The sequence below is a fragment of the Myxine glutinosa genome, chromosome 2, assembly GCF_964187855.1.
Source record: "Myxine glutinosa chromosome 2, kmMyxGlut1.1, whole genome shotgun sequence".
NCBI lineage: Eukaryota > Metazoa > Chordata > Myxini > Myxiniformes > Myxinidae > Myxine > Myxine glutinosa.
Window position 1 is genome coordinate 6,300,902 of NC_136262.1, and position 17,908 is coordinate 6,318,809.

The window sequence follows — 17,908 nt, forward strand, 5'->3', positions numbered from 1 at the left end:
AGGAAGACGAGATGAGAGAAACCCATTCAGGGCCACACGTTGACTACGACTAGAGAGGAAGTCCGCCAGCCATGCGTGGAGATTTCCATGTTGATCTCCAAAATAGTTGGTGGTTGAATTCAGTTTACTGATATGTAAATCTTATTCAAATTTCCAGTCAATCTGATGAAAATTTAGGGTTTTAGGAATTTGGAAAAAAAGTGGTTGACCTTTGGCCTATGTTGATAATAGTTGTTGATAATAGAGAGGAATAGGAAGGGAGCGTTGTACAAAATCATCACATGGTGCCGTACATGAAGAATAAGAGGGTTATCTCTGGCACCTTGGCCAAATTCCAATTACCAACCATCTTCAGTTGACCAGCAGACCTGACCAGCTGGTTCGTAAAAGACATGGACCAAACATTTTCCCGGACCAATCCCACAAGTAAGTGGGAATACTTGGGGTCATTAAAGGAAGAGTTGGTTTTCAGACACATCACTGTACTCAAAGATAGCTCAAATTTATTAGGGATGTTAATTATGATTTAATGAAATGAAAAGCATCCCTTTGTTACACATCAGGTAAGGCAGGTGTGGTTTTTCGATGTTATTTCTTTACCAGTCGTTATCAATATCACTGCCCTGTTTCTGTGTGAAATCTAGAAAAACATACTGTATATACATCACCGAAAATGTCCATGTGTGGAATGCAGTCATCGAGATTGGGACAAAGAGAGCCCTCCGGAGAAGAAATCGTGACACGTGCACTCAGCCTCGATGCTCCACTTGACCTTGGAATTCCCAGGAAATCAAGAAAATATGCGGAGAGTAGGAAGATGCTCCTTCCTTTTCGCATCAAGTCCAAGTCAGTCTGTCTCCATTTTCCTTGTTTGTCTGGTTATTTGTTTTTTGCCTGTTACATTCTTCCTCATCAGACCCAATGTAACTTCACAAATACATCTCCAACTCAACATATTTTGATCAAATATTATATAATTTCGTTGCTGCCCGACAGTTCTCCTAATGTTGACGAAGTTGATAAACATTCAAAAACTTTCCGTGCATAAGCAAGCAAGCTAGCCGAGTAATGGAAGTAGAAATCTACATCTTGAAAGAAGCATAAAATTGCTGATCATATATTCCTTTCCGACCTCAAATTCAACATTTGAAGGGCAGCATTAGAATCTTTTCCGGATGGGCTAACAATTAGCAAAGTGAAGTAAATGTCATGTGACAATCCTTCAATACATGCAAAGTGGCTGACTCAAGTTCAGAGGACTTTTCCAATATATTATGGTTGCCCGGTTTTTCCTTGTCACCTGGTTCAAACCTGGCGAGTCAAATTCAGTGGGCCATAATGATCGACCATTTTGGGCTCTTCCCCACCGGATCACATGTCTAAGTGCCATAATACCTTATGGATTGGGATTCCGAATCAGCCCAACATTATGCCGATTAGGCATCACACACTTGATGCTAATTAGGCCAAGCAAGCCTGACACTTGACGCGGTCCAGGTGCAGATTGTTGAGACCCACAGCCAATTCATCCCTTAACGAGTCTTTTCTTCATTGCCAAAGGAGAACCACCACAGCAAGAATTCACCCTGAGACCAGGTATGTTTAATGGTAAATGGCACGGGGAGGTGGAACTACAAGAGGCAATATCAAGTACGTATTAAATAAACCTCTTACCCAATTTACTTGAACACAAAACGTCGAACCGCAGCTCAAACAATTACCAGCAGCGTCTTGTGCCGTCGGGTCCGAGCATCTACCTCTTCAACCCGCCCGCTGCACATCTTTATTGCATCGGACACTTACATCGTTAATGGCATGCCACGCCCCATCCCTTCTCACTCACCATTGGCCAGAATGCCTGTACGATTGGTAGGGGACTGCCCATCACCCTCTTGTCACAAAAGCTGCCCCTCCCCCTTCTACCTGCTTTCACACTCAAACTGGCACCTGATGCCCACCAATCTCTCAAAAAGGACACAGATGACAGATTACAGAGGGCAGAACATTAAATTAAAGGTCAAAAGTGATGGTGGTATTTATATACAGACATTGGGATGGGTTGACATCGACTAACTAGACATAAAAGTGATGCATATCTAATAACGTGATTAATTACTTCACGCTTCCTCTAGACATTCATTTTGAGGAAATAACTGCTCTATTCTAAGCATTATTTACCCCTTTCGAGCCATTTCTAAAACAATATCTTCATAAATATATCCAACATATCAAGTCTTCCTCTATTTTGTCGCTCAACTCTGATGTTGCTATGTTTCCACCCCCTCTCTTTCTGCTGTTCCTTTTGCTATGTTACATTTTAATTCGGCCTAAGTTTATACTTTTCCACAAACCTTGACTTTGTATACAAATGCTATAAAAAAAGAGTTGGCCAAAAATAAATTCTTGCCGTTACCAAAATGACACGACAGTACATGAGCAGCATAGCTGTGATTCCAAAAATGATGCAACCAGCAGCCAAAGTGCATCAATTGTATGAAGATTTGTTGTGTGACAGATTCTGTGTGAAAGATTTTTGTTTTTATTTTCCAATAACTTGCCTATATAGTTCTAACTTGTTCAAGTGGATGATTTATCAGATGACATGTATTCTTGTCTGAAATATGATTGAATGAGACAGTTTGTGTTTCCTTTTGCCACCGGTTGTGCCAGCTATTGACGTGCATAGAGGACAATGGGGATGCCCTCAATCCGTGTGCCAGCTGTTGACCTGCATCGAGTACAATGGAGAGGTCCTCAATCTGTGTGCCAGCTATTGCCCTGCATCGAATACAAAGGGGAGGTCCTCAATCCGTGTGCCAGCTATTGATGTGCCTGGAGTACCATGTGGAGGCCCTCAATCTGTGTGCCAGCTATTGACCTGCATCGAGTACAATGGGGAGGTCCTCAATGTGTGTGCCAGCTATTGATGTGCATGGAATACCATGGGGAGGTCCTCAATCTGTGTGCCAGCTATTGATGTGCATGGAGTACCATGGGGAGGCCCTCAATCTGTCTGCCAGCTATTGATGTGCATGGATTACCATGGGGAGGCCGTCAATCGGTCTGCCAGCTATTGATGTGCATGGAGTACCATGGGGAGGCCGTCAATCTGTGTGCCAGGAATCCACAGGACATTTACATGAGCACATAGGAACACGACAGGCTGTGTCTTGTGAAAATGGAGTCATACAGAGTGAACGCAAAAAGTGGACCTGGGAAAAGTTTAACCTCCACAGATTTCATTCAATCTATTACTTTTCTGGAAGTCTGAACTGAGTTAAGGGAGAGAATCTGCCAAGTTTCTTGAATCTGTAACATTCACGCGTTATGTCGTGGACACCTGAAGAAAAGTCAATTTATGGAAAAAAAAACTAAGGACAGATTCGTTCTTCCATACAAGGCACCTGCTTTGCGCACATTTTGCAACAAGGAAAACATCCAGGAAGTCTCAAATTGGGGTTTATTAATTTTTTTGGACAATATGGCACAGTCTTGAGTATGAATTCACCAATCAGAAGAGGCCACTCTGGCCGACCAAAATCAGGAAGATCATCCGAGAATATTGTTGCAGTTCCCGACTCGGTCGACCGGAGTCCCAATAAATCTCTTCGGCTCTTCAACAGCAGCAAAGAAATCTTGAAGAGCATTCTGATACCAGTTCATAAAGGTCATCAATAACTTTGCTTAAAGTATGGCCTCTGAATTGAGCAAAATGGTGGCCATTTGGAGCAAATCATTAAACATCGACATTGTCAGTAATTTCAGTGTAAAATTGTCAAATTTATTTGTCGATCACGGAGATTTTCACTCTTATCTTGAGTATGAGTGAGTGATATGATCTGCACATTTTGTTCAGTTTGATTGGATATTATCAAAATGATTAAACTTTTCCGGGGCCCAATTTTTGGTGGGCACCCTAAATAGGCATCATAGCACATGTTATGCTCCCCACATACAGTCACGTGAAAAAGTAAGTACAGCCCATGTAAAGTTTTGACTTTTTCAACATATTTCAACATACAGCTATTTGATCTTCATTTCAACAATATTGATAGATAAAGGTGATATAATATAACAAATATCATGGAACATTTACATTTTGTAGTCCATTGTATAATTTAAATAAACATAAATGCTAATTTCGCATGTGGAAAAAGTAAGTACACCCCTACATTTATCACTACTTCAAATACCTAAAATTAGAATCAGGTGCACCAGCTCAGGTGCAAATGATTAGAACATCGTTAGAGAGGATCTTGGTGGAACCTGTCTTATTTAAACATCAGACATTTCGTTTGGTTTGCTCTTTGTTGTTGAAGTGTGTGGCGTCACCATGCCTAGATCAAAAGAGCTCTCTGAGGCCTTCAGAAAGAAGGATATAGATGCCTACGAGTCTGGCAAGGGATTTAAAAAGATCTCCAAACAATTTGAAATCAATCATTCGACTGTCCGAAAAATCATCCAAAAGTGGCGAAGATTCCAAACAACTGCCAACTTGTTCGGGCCAGCCCGCCCCAGCAAGTTCAGCCCGAGAGCAGACCGCAAGATGCTGAAAGAAGTCTCGAAGAACCCCAGAATGTCATCACGGGACCGACAGGTAGCTCTTGCCACTGTTGATGTCAAAGTGCACGAGTCTACCATTAGAAAGAGGCTGCACGAATTTGATCTACATGGGAGGTGTGCCAGGAGGAAACCTTTGCTGTACAGAAAGAACATCAGGGCAAGACTAAAGTTTGCCAATGAACACCAAGGCAAAGACCAGCACTTCTGGAACAACGTGCTCTGGACAGATGAGTCAAAGGTAGAGCTATTTGGCCACAGTACCAGAAGACATGTTTGGTGAAAACCAAAGACAGCATTTGACCAAAAGAACCTGATACCAACTGCAAAGCATTGTGGTGGAAATATTATGGTTTGGGGCAGCTTTGCTGCATCAGGGCCAGGGCAGCTCACCATCATAGAATCCACTATGAATTCTTCATTGTACCAGAGGGTGCTAGAGGATAAGTGAGGCCATCTTTCGGAAAGTTGAAGCTCAACCGAAGGTGGACCTTGAAACATGACAATGACCTGAAACATACCAGTAAATCCACCAAGGAATGGCTGAAAATAAAAATATGGAGGGTTCTGGAATGGAAAAGTCAAAGCCCGGATCGAAATCCCATCGAGATGTTGTGGGGGGGATTTGAAACGAGCTGTGCATGCAAGAAACCCCTCAAACATCGCACAGCTGAAAGAATTCTGCATGGAGGAGTGGGCAAAAATTTCTCCCAGTCGATGTCAGAGACTGGTAAACAGTTATAAGAAACGCCTACTTGAGGTTGTTTCTGCCAAAGTGGGCAATACCACCTATTAGAGCCAAGGGTGTACTTACTTTTTCCACATGCGAAATTTGCGTTTATGTTTATTTAAATTATACAATGGACTACAAAATGTAAATGTTTCATGATATTTGTTATGTTATATCACCTTTATCTATCAATATTTTTGAAATGAAGATCAAAATGCTGTATGTTGAAATATGTTGAAAAAGTCAAAACTTTACATGGGGTGTACTTACTTTTTCAGGTGACTGTACGATTGCCTGAAACAATAAGAGGAAAATCGCCAACTTGAACACTACGTCACCCAGAAATGCACAAGGATTACTGTGATTTTTATCATCTGCATCTGTGATGTTAGCCTCATTTGGTTAGCTTTTTATCATCTGCATCTGTGATGTTAACCTCATTTGCTTCGGTTTTTCATCATCTGCATCTGTGATGTTGGCCTCATTTGGTTAGCTTTTTCATCATCTGCATCTGTGATGTTAGTCTCAATTGGTTATCTTTTTCAACATCTGCATCTGTGATGTTAGCCTCACTTGGTTAGCTTTTTCATCAACTGCATCTGTGATGTTAGCCTCATTTGGTTAACTTTTTCATCATCTGCATCTGTGATGTTAGCGTCATTTGGTTAGCTTTTTCATCATCTGCATCTGTGATGTTAGCCTCATTTGGTTAGCTCTTTCATCATCTGCATCTGTGATGTTAGCCTCATTTGGTTAGCTTTTTATCATCTGCATCTGTGATGTTAGCCCCATTTGGTTAGCTTTTAATCATCTGCATCTGTGATGTTAACCTCATTTGGTTAGCTCTTTCATCATCTGCATCTGTGATGTTAGCTTCATTTGGTTAGCTTTTTCATCATCTGCATCTGTGATGTTAGCCTCATTTGGTTAGCTCGTTCATCATCTGCATCTGTGATGTTAGCCTCATTTGGTTAGCTTTTTCATCATCTGCATCTGTAATGTTAGCCTCATTTGGTTAGCTCTTTCATCATCTGCATCTGTGATGTTAGCCTCATTTGGTTAGCTCTTTCATCATCTGCATCTGTGATGTTAGCCTCATTTGGTTAGCTCTTTCATCATCTGCATCTGTGATGTTAGCCCCATATGGTTAGCTTTTTCATCATCTGCATCTGTGATGTTAGCCTCATTTGGTTAGCTTTTTCATCATCTGCATCTGTGATGTTAGCCTCATTTGGTTAGCTCTTTCATCATCTGCATCTGTGATGTTAGCCTCATTTGGTTAGCTTTTTATCATCTGCATCTGTGATGTTAGACTCATTTGGTTAGCTTTTTCATCATCTGCATCTGTGATGTTAGCCTCATTTGGTTGGCTTTTTGTCCACCGCCGCACCGCGGAGCGAAAGGGGGACTATGGTTTTCCCCTCCGTCTGAGTGTGCGTCCGTCCGTGCGTGCGTGCGTACGTACGTGCGTAAGCGAAGGCCCGAATTCTAATTTATTGTGTGGGTGCAACCCACGTCAAAATCCAAGACACCGCCGCCATGTATGTCTGAAACTTGTGAGCGGAATATCTTGAAAAATAAGCGAAGTACCAACTTCTAATCTGGTGTGTGGGTGTATCTTGGCATAAGGAAGAACGCTGTTGAAAATTGCGTCGCCACGTCAAAATCCAAGATGGCCGCCACCATATATATATCTGAACCTTGTGAGCGAAATATCTTGAAAAATAAACGAACTACTAACTTCTAATCTGGTGTTTGGGTGTACCAACGCATAAGGAAGACCGCTATTGAAAATTGTGTCGCCACCTCAAAATCGAAGATGGCCGCCATGCGTCTTCCACTTTGTCAACTCACATCACTTCACCGACGGGGGACCTAGGCGTAACGCTTGTCATCATCTGCATCTGTGATGTTAGCCTCATTTGGTTAGCTTTTTCATCATCTGCATATGTGATGTTAGCCCCATTTGGTTAGCTTTTTCATCATCTGCATATGTGATGTTAGCCTCATTTGGTTAGCTTTTTCATCATCTGCATCTGTGATGTTAGCCTCATTTGATTAGTTTTTTCATCATCTGCATATGTGATGTTAGCCCCATTTGATTAGCTTTTTCATCATCTGCATCTGTGATGTTAGCCCCATTTGGTTAGCTTTTTCATCATCTGCATCTGTGATGTGAGCCCCATTTGGTTAGCTTTTTCATCATCTGCATATGTGATGTTAGCCTCATTTGGTTAGCTTTTTCATCATCTGCATCTGTGATGTTAGCCTCATTTGATTAGTTTTTTCATCATCTGCATATGTGATGTTAGCCCCATTTCATTAGCTTTTTCATCATCTGCATCTGTGATGTTAGCCCCATTTGGTTAGCTTTTTCATCATCTGCATCTGTGATGTGAGCCCCATTTGGTTAGCTTTTTCATCATCTGCATCTGTGATGTGAGCCCCATTTGGTTAGCTTTTTCATCATCTGCATCTGTGATGTTTGCCTCATTTGATTAGCTTTTTCATCATCTGCATATGTGATGTTAGCCCCATTTGATTAGCTTTTTCATCATCTGCATCTGTGATGTTAGCCTCATTTGATTAGTTTTTTCATCATCTGTATCTGTGATGTTAGCCCCATTTGGTAAGCTTTTTCATCATATTCATCTGTGATGTTAGCCTCCTTTGATTAGTTTTTTCATCATCTGTATCTGTGATGTTAGCCCCATTTGGTTAGCTCTTTCATCATCTGCATCTGTGATGTTAGCCTCATTTGATTAGTTTTTTCATCATCTGCATCTGTGATGTTAGCCTCATTTGATTAGTTTTTTCATCATCTGTATCTGTGATGTTAGCCCCATTTGGTTAGCTCTTTCATCATCTGCATCTGTGATGTTAGCCTCATTTGATTAGTTTTTTCATCATCTGCATCTGTGATGTTAGCCTCATTTGATTAGTTTTTTCATCATCTGTATCTGTGATGTTAGCCCCATTTGGTTAGCTCTTTCATCATCTGCATATGTGATGTTAGCCTCATTTGGTTAGCTTTTTCATCATCTGCATCTGTGATGTTTGCCCCATTTGATTAGCTTTTTCATCATCTGTATTTGTGATGTGAGCCCCATTTGATTAGCTTTTTATCATCTGCATCTGTGATGTTAGCCCCATTTGATTAGCTTTTTCATCATCTGCATCTGTGATGTTAGCCTCATTTGATGAGTTTTTTCATCATCTGCATATGTGATGTTAGCCTCATTTGATGAGTTTTTTCATCATCTGCATATGTGATGTTAGCCCCATTTGATTAGCTTTTTCATCATCTGCATATGTGATGTTAGCCCCATTTGATTAGTTTTTTCATCATCTGCATATGTGATGTTAGCCCCATTTGATTAGCTTTTTCATCATCTGCATCTGTGATGTTAGCCCCATTTGATTAGCTTTTTCATCATCTGCATCTGTGATGTTAGCCTCATTTGATGAGTTTTTTCATCATCTGCATATGTGATGTTAGCCTCATTTGATGAGTTTTTTCATCATCTGCATATGTGATGTTAGCCCCATTTGATTAGCTTTTTCATCATCTGCATATGTGATGTTAGCCCCATTTGATTAGTTTTTTCATCATCTGCATATGTGATGTTAGCCCCATTTGATTAGCTTTTTCATCATCTGCATCTGTGATGTTAGCCCCATTTGATTAGCTTTTTCATCATCTGCATCTGTGATGTTAGCCTCATTTGGTTAGCTTTTTCATCATCTGCATATGTGATGTTAGCCCCATTTGATTAGCTTTTTCATCATCTGCATCTGTGATGTTAGCCTCATTTGATTAGTTTTTTCATCATCTGTATCTGTGATGTTAGCCTCATTTGGTTAGCTTTTTCATCATCTGCATATGTGATGTTAGCCCCATTTGATTAGCTTTTTCATCATCTGCATCTGTGATGTTAGCCTCATTTGATTAGCTTTTTCATCATCTGCATATGTGATGTTAGCCCCATTTGATTAGCTTTTTCATCATCTGCATATGTGATGTTAGCCCCATTTGATTAGCTTTTTCATCATCTGCATATGTGATGTTAGCCCCATTTGATTAGCTTTTTCATCATCTGCATCTGTGATGTTAGCCCCATTTGATTAGCTTTTTCATCATCTGCATCTGTGATGTTTGCCCCATTTGGTTAGCTTTTTCATCAACTGCATCTGTGATGTTAGCCTCATTTGGTTAGCTTTTTCATCATATTCATCTGTGATGTTAGCCTCATTTGGTAAGCTTTTTCATCATATTCATCTGTGATGTTAGCCTCATTTGGTTAGCTTTTTCATTATCTGCATCTGTGATGTTAGCCCCATTTGGTTAGCTTTTTCATCATCTGCATCTGTGATGTTAGCCCCATTTGGTTAGCTTTTTCATCATCTGCATCTGTGATGTGAGCCTCATTTGGTTAGCTTTTTCATCATCTGCATCTGTGATGTTAGCCTCATTTGGTTAGCTCTTTCATCATCTGCATCTGTGATGTTAGCCCCATTTGGTTAGCTCTTTCATCATCTGCATCTGTGATGTTAGCCCCATTTGGTTAGCTTTTTCATCATCTGCATCTGTGATGTTAGCCTCATTTGGTTAGCTCTTTCATCATCTGCATCTGTGATGTTAGCCCCATTTGGTTAGCTTTTTCATCATCTGCATCTGTGATGTTAGCCTCATTTGGTTAGCTCTTTCATCATATGCATCTGTGATGATATCTCATAATCACCAACTTTGCTTCATAAACCTGAGCAGGGTGCATCTTTGAGTATTTAGCTACTTGTTGTCTCATTGCTGCCAATGTCCGTATAGTTAATAAAATAAAATGAAGAATATGGCGTGAGAAAGCTTGATGACTGTATCATTGATATTGACAATGATTATTCAAAATTGTGTGCAGACACTCAGAAGCCCATCCCATCGATCAAGCAGGTTTGATCTCCTCTGCTTTGTTCTCTTGGGAAACTCCCATCATGCTGAAAGGTTACAAACGGAAACTCGATGTGAACAATGTCCCTCCACTTTCAAACTACGATGCCACAGCTCTCAACAATAGTCGGTGAGTAATGCAATCTATTACACGCAGCCCTCCTCGACTTTATTGGTCCGTTTAAAATTCCTGGATGAATCAAGAAACCAATTCACGAATTCTGCAGATTTCCTTGTATATTTGAAGAATTTGGGGTCATTCACACATCACAAAGGATATATGTATATACACGTTATATGCATATGTACGAGGTGTGATCAAAAAGTTTGGTGAATATTACAATAAAACCATTTTATTAAACATTACGCACTGACATCGTTAATCTGCTTCAAAATACAGTCGGACCCAGGTATTCGCGGTTCCACTATTCGTGCTTCCGCTATTTGCGGTTCCGCTATATGTGGGTTTTTTTTTTTTTTTTTTTTGTATACAAGATCGAGGCTCGTGAAAGAGCGAACATTAATCACACAGAAAGACAAACAGACACACAAAACAAATAACATCGGGAGCGGTAGACAAGATGGGGAGAGAGGGGGAAGGACACAAACACAACATTTGAGAGCAGGGACCGAGAGACATGGAGACATCGAGAGAACTGTGGGAGGGAGAGGGCTTTGGGGGGGAGGCATGGGAAGGGGGGGGGGGGGGGTGGGAGAGGTACAAAACACATGGACACTGCCAAGACCTCCAGGAAAGAAGTTGGAACTTCAAACAAGGTGGATCCGGGGTGAACCAGCGGGGGCAAAAAAGATCAAGGCTTTGGATGGGGGAAGACAAGAGATGGTGGTGAACAGCCGCTCCGAAGACCTGGAGGGAGGAGTGCGACCGAAGTGAGTGCGGGAGCCTGCCCCAGAGGCGGGAGAAAAGAGGAATGAAAGAGTGAAGGTGAGCAGAGAGCCGAGACTTCGGCAGTCCAACCATCAGAGGGTGGCCGGCAGATCCTGTGCGACCTGTAGGAACACCTGGGGGACAGAGCACAGAGAGAGCCGGGGGAGCAAGGCCGGAGAGGAGCCGGTAGAAGACAGAAAGACCACCCACCCGCCCGGGTTTGGCGTATTCGTGGGTGATAAAATACGACCTGTTTCTCTATTCGTGGAAAAGTGTCCTGCATAGTTGCGGGGTTTTTTAATATTCACGGCCATGTTTCGCAAATTCGCCGTTTTTGAGGGGCGCAAAAAAAAAATTCACGAGCCGTTAGCTTGACATACGGTATTTATAAATCCCATCTTTAACCAGCCATGCATAAAGCAGCTGGACATACACAAAAAAACATCTACGAGCCACGAGCATGACCTGCTTCTACATTTGCTGCCGTGTGCTTCGCGTTTTCATGACTTTCATGGATTATCTGTGACATTCGCGAGTTTTGTTTTGCCATTTGCGGGACTATCGATGACATTCGCGGGTTTTGTCTCACCATTCACGGATTTTGCTTTCCCATTCGAGGTTTATTCCTCTATTCACTGATTTTCGCGACTCAGGAACCTATCCCCCCTTTTTCCATTGAAACAATGCCCCGCTATTTGCAGTTTCACAATTCGGGGCATTTTCCAGGAACGTATCCCCCGCAAATAGCGGGGTCCCACGGTACCTCCCTCCCACACATACACACTTGTTCCACCGTTGCTGCCACTGTAGGAAACATTTCTTGAAGTCCTCTTTGGGCATCTTGAGAAGGTCTCTCGTGTTGGATTGCATATCTTTGATCGTGTTAAATCACTTCGCTTACATCGTTTGTTTCAACTTGAGGAACAGCTGGAAGTCACACGGTGCCACGTTGGGCGAATAATGTGGATCCGGGACCACAGTAACGTTTTTTGCCACCAGAAATTGTTGGAAAGAAAGCACCGTGTGGCAGGGCACGTTGTCGTGATGGAGACACCTGTTCTTCTACCTTTCTGATATTTTCCGTCTGACTGCCTGTCGCAAACGTTTCATAACTTCAATGTATAAAGCCGGATTAACGGCACCTGTGGGAGGAAATTCTTTACGAACCATTCTGTCCATGTCGAAGAACACAATCGGCATGACTGGTCTCTTGCATGATTTATCGAATGGTTAAATGTCGATTTGCTTGGACAACATGGCTGACTTGAACGATGTTTTCATCGGTTCGTGCTGTTGATGGACGACCGCTTATTTCGTCATCGTCCAGCCACTTATTTCCTTCGTGCAACCCTTGAAACCACCTGAACACAGTCCTCTTTGTCACAGCTTCATCTATGTAGACAGCTACGAGCATTTTGTGTGTTTCTGTGGCCTCGAAGTTTAAAACAAAATGTCATGTTTGCACAATGCTCAAATTTTAACATTTTCTACAAAAGCACCAGACACCACAAACACGTGATCACCATGGTGCACTGGCACATTGTACTAATGGTGTTTATTGCGTGCTGGCAAGTGGGGGGGGGGGGGGGGGGGGGGGTTTGATGAAATAAGCCCCACCCACTGACATCAACGTTGTTCAAGCATTCAATGGTGGCGGCACCATTCACCAAACTTTTTGATCACACCTTATATATTTATGTGTGTGTGTATATATATATATATACAGTCACGTGAAAAAGTAAGTACACGCCATGTAAAGTTTTGACTTTTTCAACATATTTCAACATACAGCTATTTGATCTTCATTTCAACAATATTGAGAGATAAAGGTGATATAATATAACAAATATCATGAAACATTTACATTTTGTAGTCCATTGTGTAATTTCAATGAACATAAATGCAAATTTCGCATGTGGAAAAAGTAAGTACACCCCATGAAATGTTTTTTAAATCTTCTTAACATATGTGGACATATCAATATTTGGTCTTCATTTAAACAATATCTATAGATAAAGGTGATATAATTGAACTAAAAACAATGAAAAATCGACTTGGCAATAATTTATTCAACAAAATATTGTTGCACAGCATGCACAATTGCATGCACAGCTCGTTTCAAATCCCCCCACAACATCTCGATGGGATTTAGATCCGGGCTTTGACTTCGCCATTCCAGAACCCTCCATTACTTTCTTTTCAGCCATTCCTTGGTGGATTTACTGGTATGTTTAGGGTCATTGTCATGTTGCAAGGTCCACCTTCGGTTGAGCTTCAACTTTCTGACAGATGGCCTCACATTATCCTCAAGCACCCTCTGGTACAATGAAGAATTCATAGTGGATTCTATGATGGTGAGCTGCCCAGGCCATGATGCAGCAAAGCTGCCCCAAACCATAATATTTCCACCATCATGCTTTACATCAGGTCCTTGTGGGTATCAGGGTATCAGGTTCTTGTGGTCAAATGCTGTCTTTGGTTTTCGCCAAACATTTCTTCTGGTACTGTGGCCAAATAGCTCCACCTTTGACTCATCTGTCCAGAGCACATTGTTCCAGAAGTGCTGGTCTTTGCCTAGGTGTTCTTTGGCAAACTTTAGTCTTGCCCTGATGTTCTTTCTGGGCAGCAAAGGTTTCCTCCTGGCACACCTCCCATGTAGATCAAATTTGTGCAGCCTCTTTCTAATGGTAGACTCGTGCACTTTGACATCAACAGTGGCAAGAGCTACCTGTAGGTCCCGTGATGACATTCTGTGGTTCTTAGAGAATTCTTTCAGCATCTTGCGGTCTGCTCTCTGGCTGAACTTGCTGGGGCGGCCTGGCCTGAACAAGTTGGCAGTTGTTTGGAATCTTCTCCACTTGTAGATGATCTTGCGGACAGTCGAATGATTGATTTCAAATTGTTTGGAGATCTTTTTAAATCCCTTCCCAGACTCGTAGGGATCTATAACCTTCTTTCTGAAGGCCTCAGAGAGCTTTTTTGATCTAGGCATAGTGACGCCGCACACTTCAACAACAAAGAGCAAACCAAACTAAATATCTGAGGTTTAAATAAGACAGGTTCCTCCAAGATCCTCTCTAACGATGTTCTAATCATTTGCACCTGAGCTGGTGCACCTGATTCTAATTTTAGGTATTTGAAGTAGTGATAAATGTCGGGGTGTACTTACTTTTTCCACATGCGAAATTAGCATTTATGTTTATTTAAATTATACAATGGACTACAAAATGTAAATGTTTCATGATATTTGTTATATTATATCACCTTTATCTATCAATATTGTTGAAATGAAGATCAAATAGCTGTATGTTGAAATATGTTGAAAAAGTCAAAACTTTACAGGGGGTGTACTTACTTTTTCACGTGACTGTATATATGGAGCTTCGTCCTCCTGGGTGAATGGCTGTGGATGGCGCGCAGGGAATTTCTCTTCCTAACTACACTAATGACATTAACTCATTTAAACTACCTGGGGTCATACCCTGCCAATCGGCCATCTTTAAACTATGTGGTTCTAAAAACCGAATTCCCATTGCCCACTCTGTGATGCCATCTGAATTTGGGTCTCACTCCCCAATTTTCTCTCTGTGCCCTTGCACAATTTCGGGGCTGGGTCGAGTGGGTCGTGTGGCTCCACTAGCAGGTCCAACTACCTGCGCACCTCCGCCACTGAAGTCGCCAATCGAGCTTACCTGCTCCTGCGACTAACTAACTGGGGAAGGCCCCTCCTGGTACTTTACCCCCTGATGCCCACCTTGGCATTGGGCATCCCGGGTCCTTCCTTTGGATCCTCGGGCCCCACTCAACACTACTCTAACTGGCTCCCAGAGCCTACCTGCGGCCTCACCTGACTGACAAACTACCCGTGGCGGAGTGCCCCAATAACCATACGCCCCAATTAAACCACACGCCCAGCCATTTCACTGACTCATGCACCCTCCAAAGCACTACTTGCCACTACCTGCACCACAGGTGTCAATATCCATATAAATTTGGCCTATGCCCTCTACCTGGCTTTACACTACCCCCCCCCCCGGGCTTTTGCGAATGGGTTCCACTCTTCCCCCATTCAGTCCTTCGCACCATGCATTCCACACCTTTTATTCCACACCAAGCATTCCACACCAAATAATCGCACCCCAATGATCTCACACCTTTTTTTTCTCTTACACCTTTTGGGGTTACACACCTTTTTCCATACACCTCAACACAATTCCATTTATCTCAATACACAATTCCTCACACACACAGCATCATCTAGCTAACTGGTTTTCCCCTAAAACTCGTGCTTACCCGTCATCCCGTTAAACTATGCACTCCCTTCTTCATTATCAACCACCTAAACTACCTACGTCCCCACTATAGTACAGTGTCACTACTTAAATCTCATGTCTTCTACAGTCCTCGCATTCCCTAATATTATCCTAGCCCTCCCTCGGCTAGCTTTGGTGCCCCATTGAGGTAACCATCGCTGGCACCCCCATGTGCCTGTCACTGCCATCCCCCTAATCTAATGCTCATGGGCCCTGATCGTGTGAAGAGTTGTTAAACTACCATTCCCCCACATAGGGCACACTATCCTCATTCTTCGACTATACTTGAGCCTCTTCGTGTGGATATACATTGTCATCACGTCCCGGCTTCAAAAGGCCGAGCGATCCATGCGGTTGATTAGTCTCCTGTATGGGGTGTCCGTCCGGCATTTTGACCCAGGGGAGGAGGCATGGATGGGCCGAGGTGCAGGGGCCCACCTCGGCGCGGGGCCTCCCGATTCCACGCACGATGGCCCAACCGCCCACGGTCGGAGCACCGCACCCGCAAAGGTGCGCGGCTCCGAAATCTCCTACCTCCCCTTGAACCTCGCCGATTGTCTTTGCCGCCACGGCGCGGCACCAACCATACAGGGCGGGGGCCGGCACGGGTCGTGCATGGCGGTCCTTGTGAAACCACCGCAGCACCGATCCCGGACGGTCCCTGCCACACACAACTCCCCGAGGGCTCACGTCGGCTATCCATCGCGCTAAACGCTACCCCGGTCGGTGTCGATGTTTGAGCCGCGTTCTCACCACTCGCGACCCACTCCGCACTCGCACACCTAGGCGTCCCAGCGCCTCCCATACATTCTGCTACCACACACTCTCCTTCCACATCCTCTGGTGTGCATTCTCCCTCGCACATCGTACTCACACCTGCACACCTAGGCGCACTCATACCTTCCACACAATCCGTTACACACTCTGTAACACCCCCGGGTGTGCACTCCTGCACACACTCTTCAACATGCTCGGGTGTGCACTCCTGCACACTCAATAACACACTCTCCCCACACACAGTCTGGTGTGCATTCTCCTTCACACTCTGTATCACCCACGGGTGTGCACTCTCCTGTTGCACACCCAATCATCACACACTTTTTCTCCATGCACTCTTCTCGTGCACACTCTCTCGTTACATACTCTGTAACACCCATGGGTGTGCACTCTCCTGGCACACACCCAATCATCGCACACTTTTTCTCCACACCCTCTTCTCGTGCACACTCTCTCATTACATACTCTTCCCGCACACATTCCATCATACACTTTTTTCGCTCACACTCGTGCTCCGGTGCACACTTTTCTCTCACACGCGTGCCAGTCGCCCTCGTACACCGCACAATGGACCTTCCACGACCGCCCGGGTTTCGTCTATGCCCCAATCGCTCCAAAAACCCATTCGTGCCAAACACATTCGCGCCATTAATTCTACTCACCTTGGGGACCCTCCTTTTCCGCCAGTGCCTGTAAACTTTCCATTTGGTTAGCAAGCCCGACATCACGATGCAAATACAAACTTTGTGCAAATCCCATCTCTTTCTCCGCGATTTAATTTCTGATTCTGCCGTCTCTTCGGTTTCAATCATTTCTTCAATTTGAATTATTTCTTTTTCTTTGACGATGGCCGGCGCCAATTAAATATTATTTTCCAATTCGGCGACCGTCGGCTTTTCTACACTCTGTGTCGTGATTTCTATAGCCCCCGTCAATTTAGCTGCGCTCTGCCCAAGCTCGCTTCCCACGTGCTCCTCACGCCGCATCACCTCGTCGTGTCCCAATGCGACCTCCTCACTCAACCTGCGCCCAATGTCCTTCCTCGCTTTTTTCATATCCCTCTTCGACGCCACTCTCATTTCTTTTAATTCCCGGGTGGATTTCTCTCCCATTTCTTTCAATTGACCACCCATTTTGTTTTCCAACCCCTCCATGTTACACCTTGCTTCGTCCCTCATTTCTCCCATATATTTTTCCAATCGCTCACCCTGAGCCTTCATATCATCCTTTTGGGCATTCATTGCCCCATTAATTTTTTTCATGTCATCCTTCACTTCCTCGAAGCTCGCAGTTGAATCATAAAAAGACCCCAGTTCCCTGGCACCGCGGGCTCAGCTGCCGCCGCCACGTGCGAGGCGCCGCCATTTTCTTCGCCATCTACCGCCCCCTCATCAATTCTTCCTTCGTCTACCAGCTCTTCCTGTGGGTCCTGGGTCATCAATTCTACCTCTACCTCGTCTTCTACCCCCACCGGCATTCGACCGTCTTGGCTAGCCTTGGTACGCATACAAAATTTTCCATTTAATAACTAAATTTCGGTCGCTCGTAATTTCGAGAATTTTGGGGTCCAAAAATTTTGTCCAGGGTTCAAAATCCCCACTCCTGACTACCAATTGCTATGGTTTTCCACCGCCCTTCCTACCCTTACCAAGGGGAGATTAAGCCCCTTGTTCTTTCTGGGCCGGCGTAACCGAGGC

The 17,908-nt window shown here is 43.6% G+C and overlaps 1 protein-coding gene across 9 annotated transcripts in view; it reads left to right on the forward strand.

The window, feature by feature from the left end:
• ABCC12 (ATP binding cassette subfamily C member 12) overlaps positions 1–17,908 on the forward strand; it is a 407,545-nt gene that overhangs the window by 49,024 nt on the left and 340,613 nt on the right. For all 9 annotated transcript variants that reach the window (XM_078772926.1, XM_078772930.1, XM_078772924.1 and 6 more), the window contains 2 exons: positions 695–846; positions 10,204–10,362. In XM_078772926.1, coding sequence (XP_078629052.1) covers positions 695–846; positions 10,204–10,362 — 311 coding nt within the window. The remainder of the gene's footprint in view (positions 1–694; positions 847–10,203; positions 10,363–17,908) is intronic.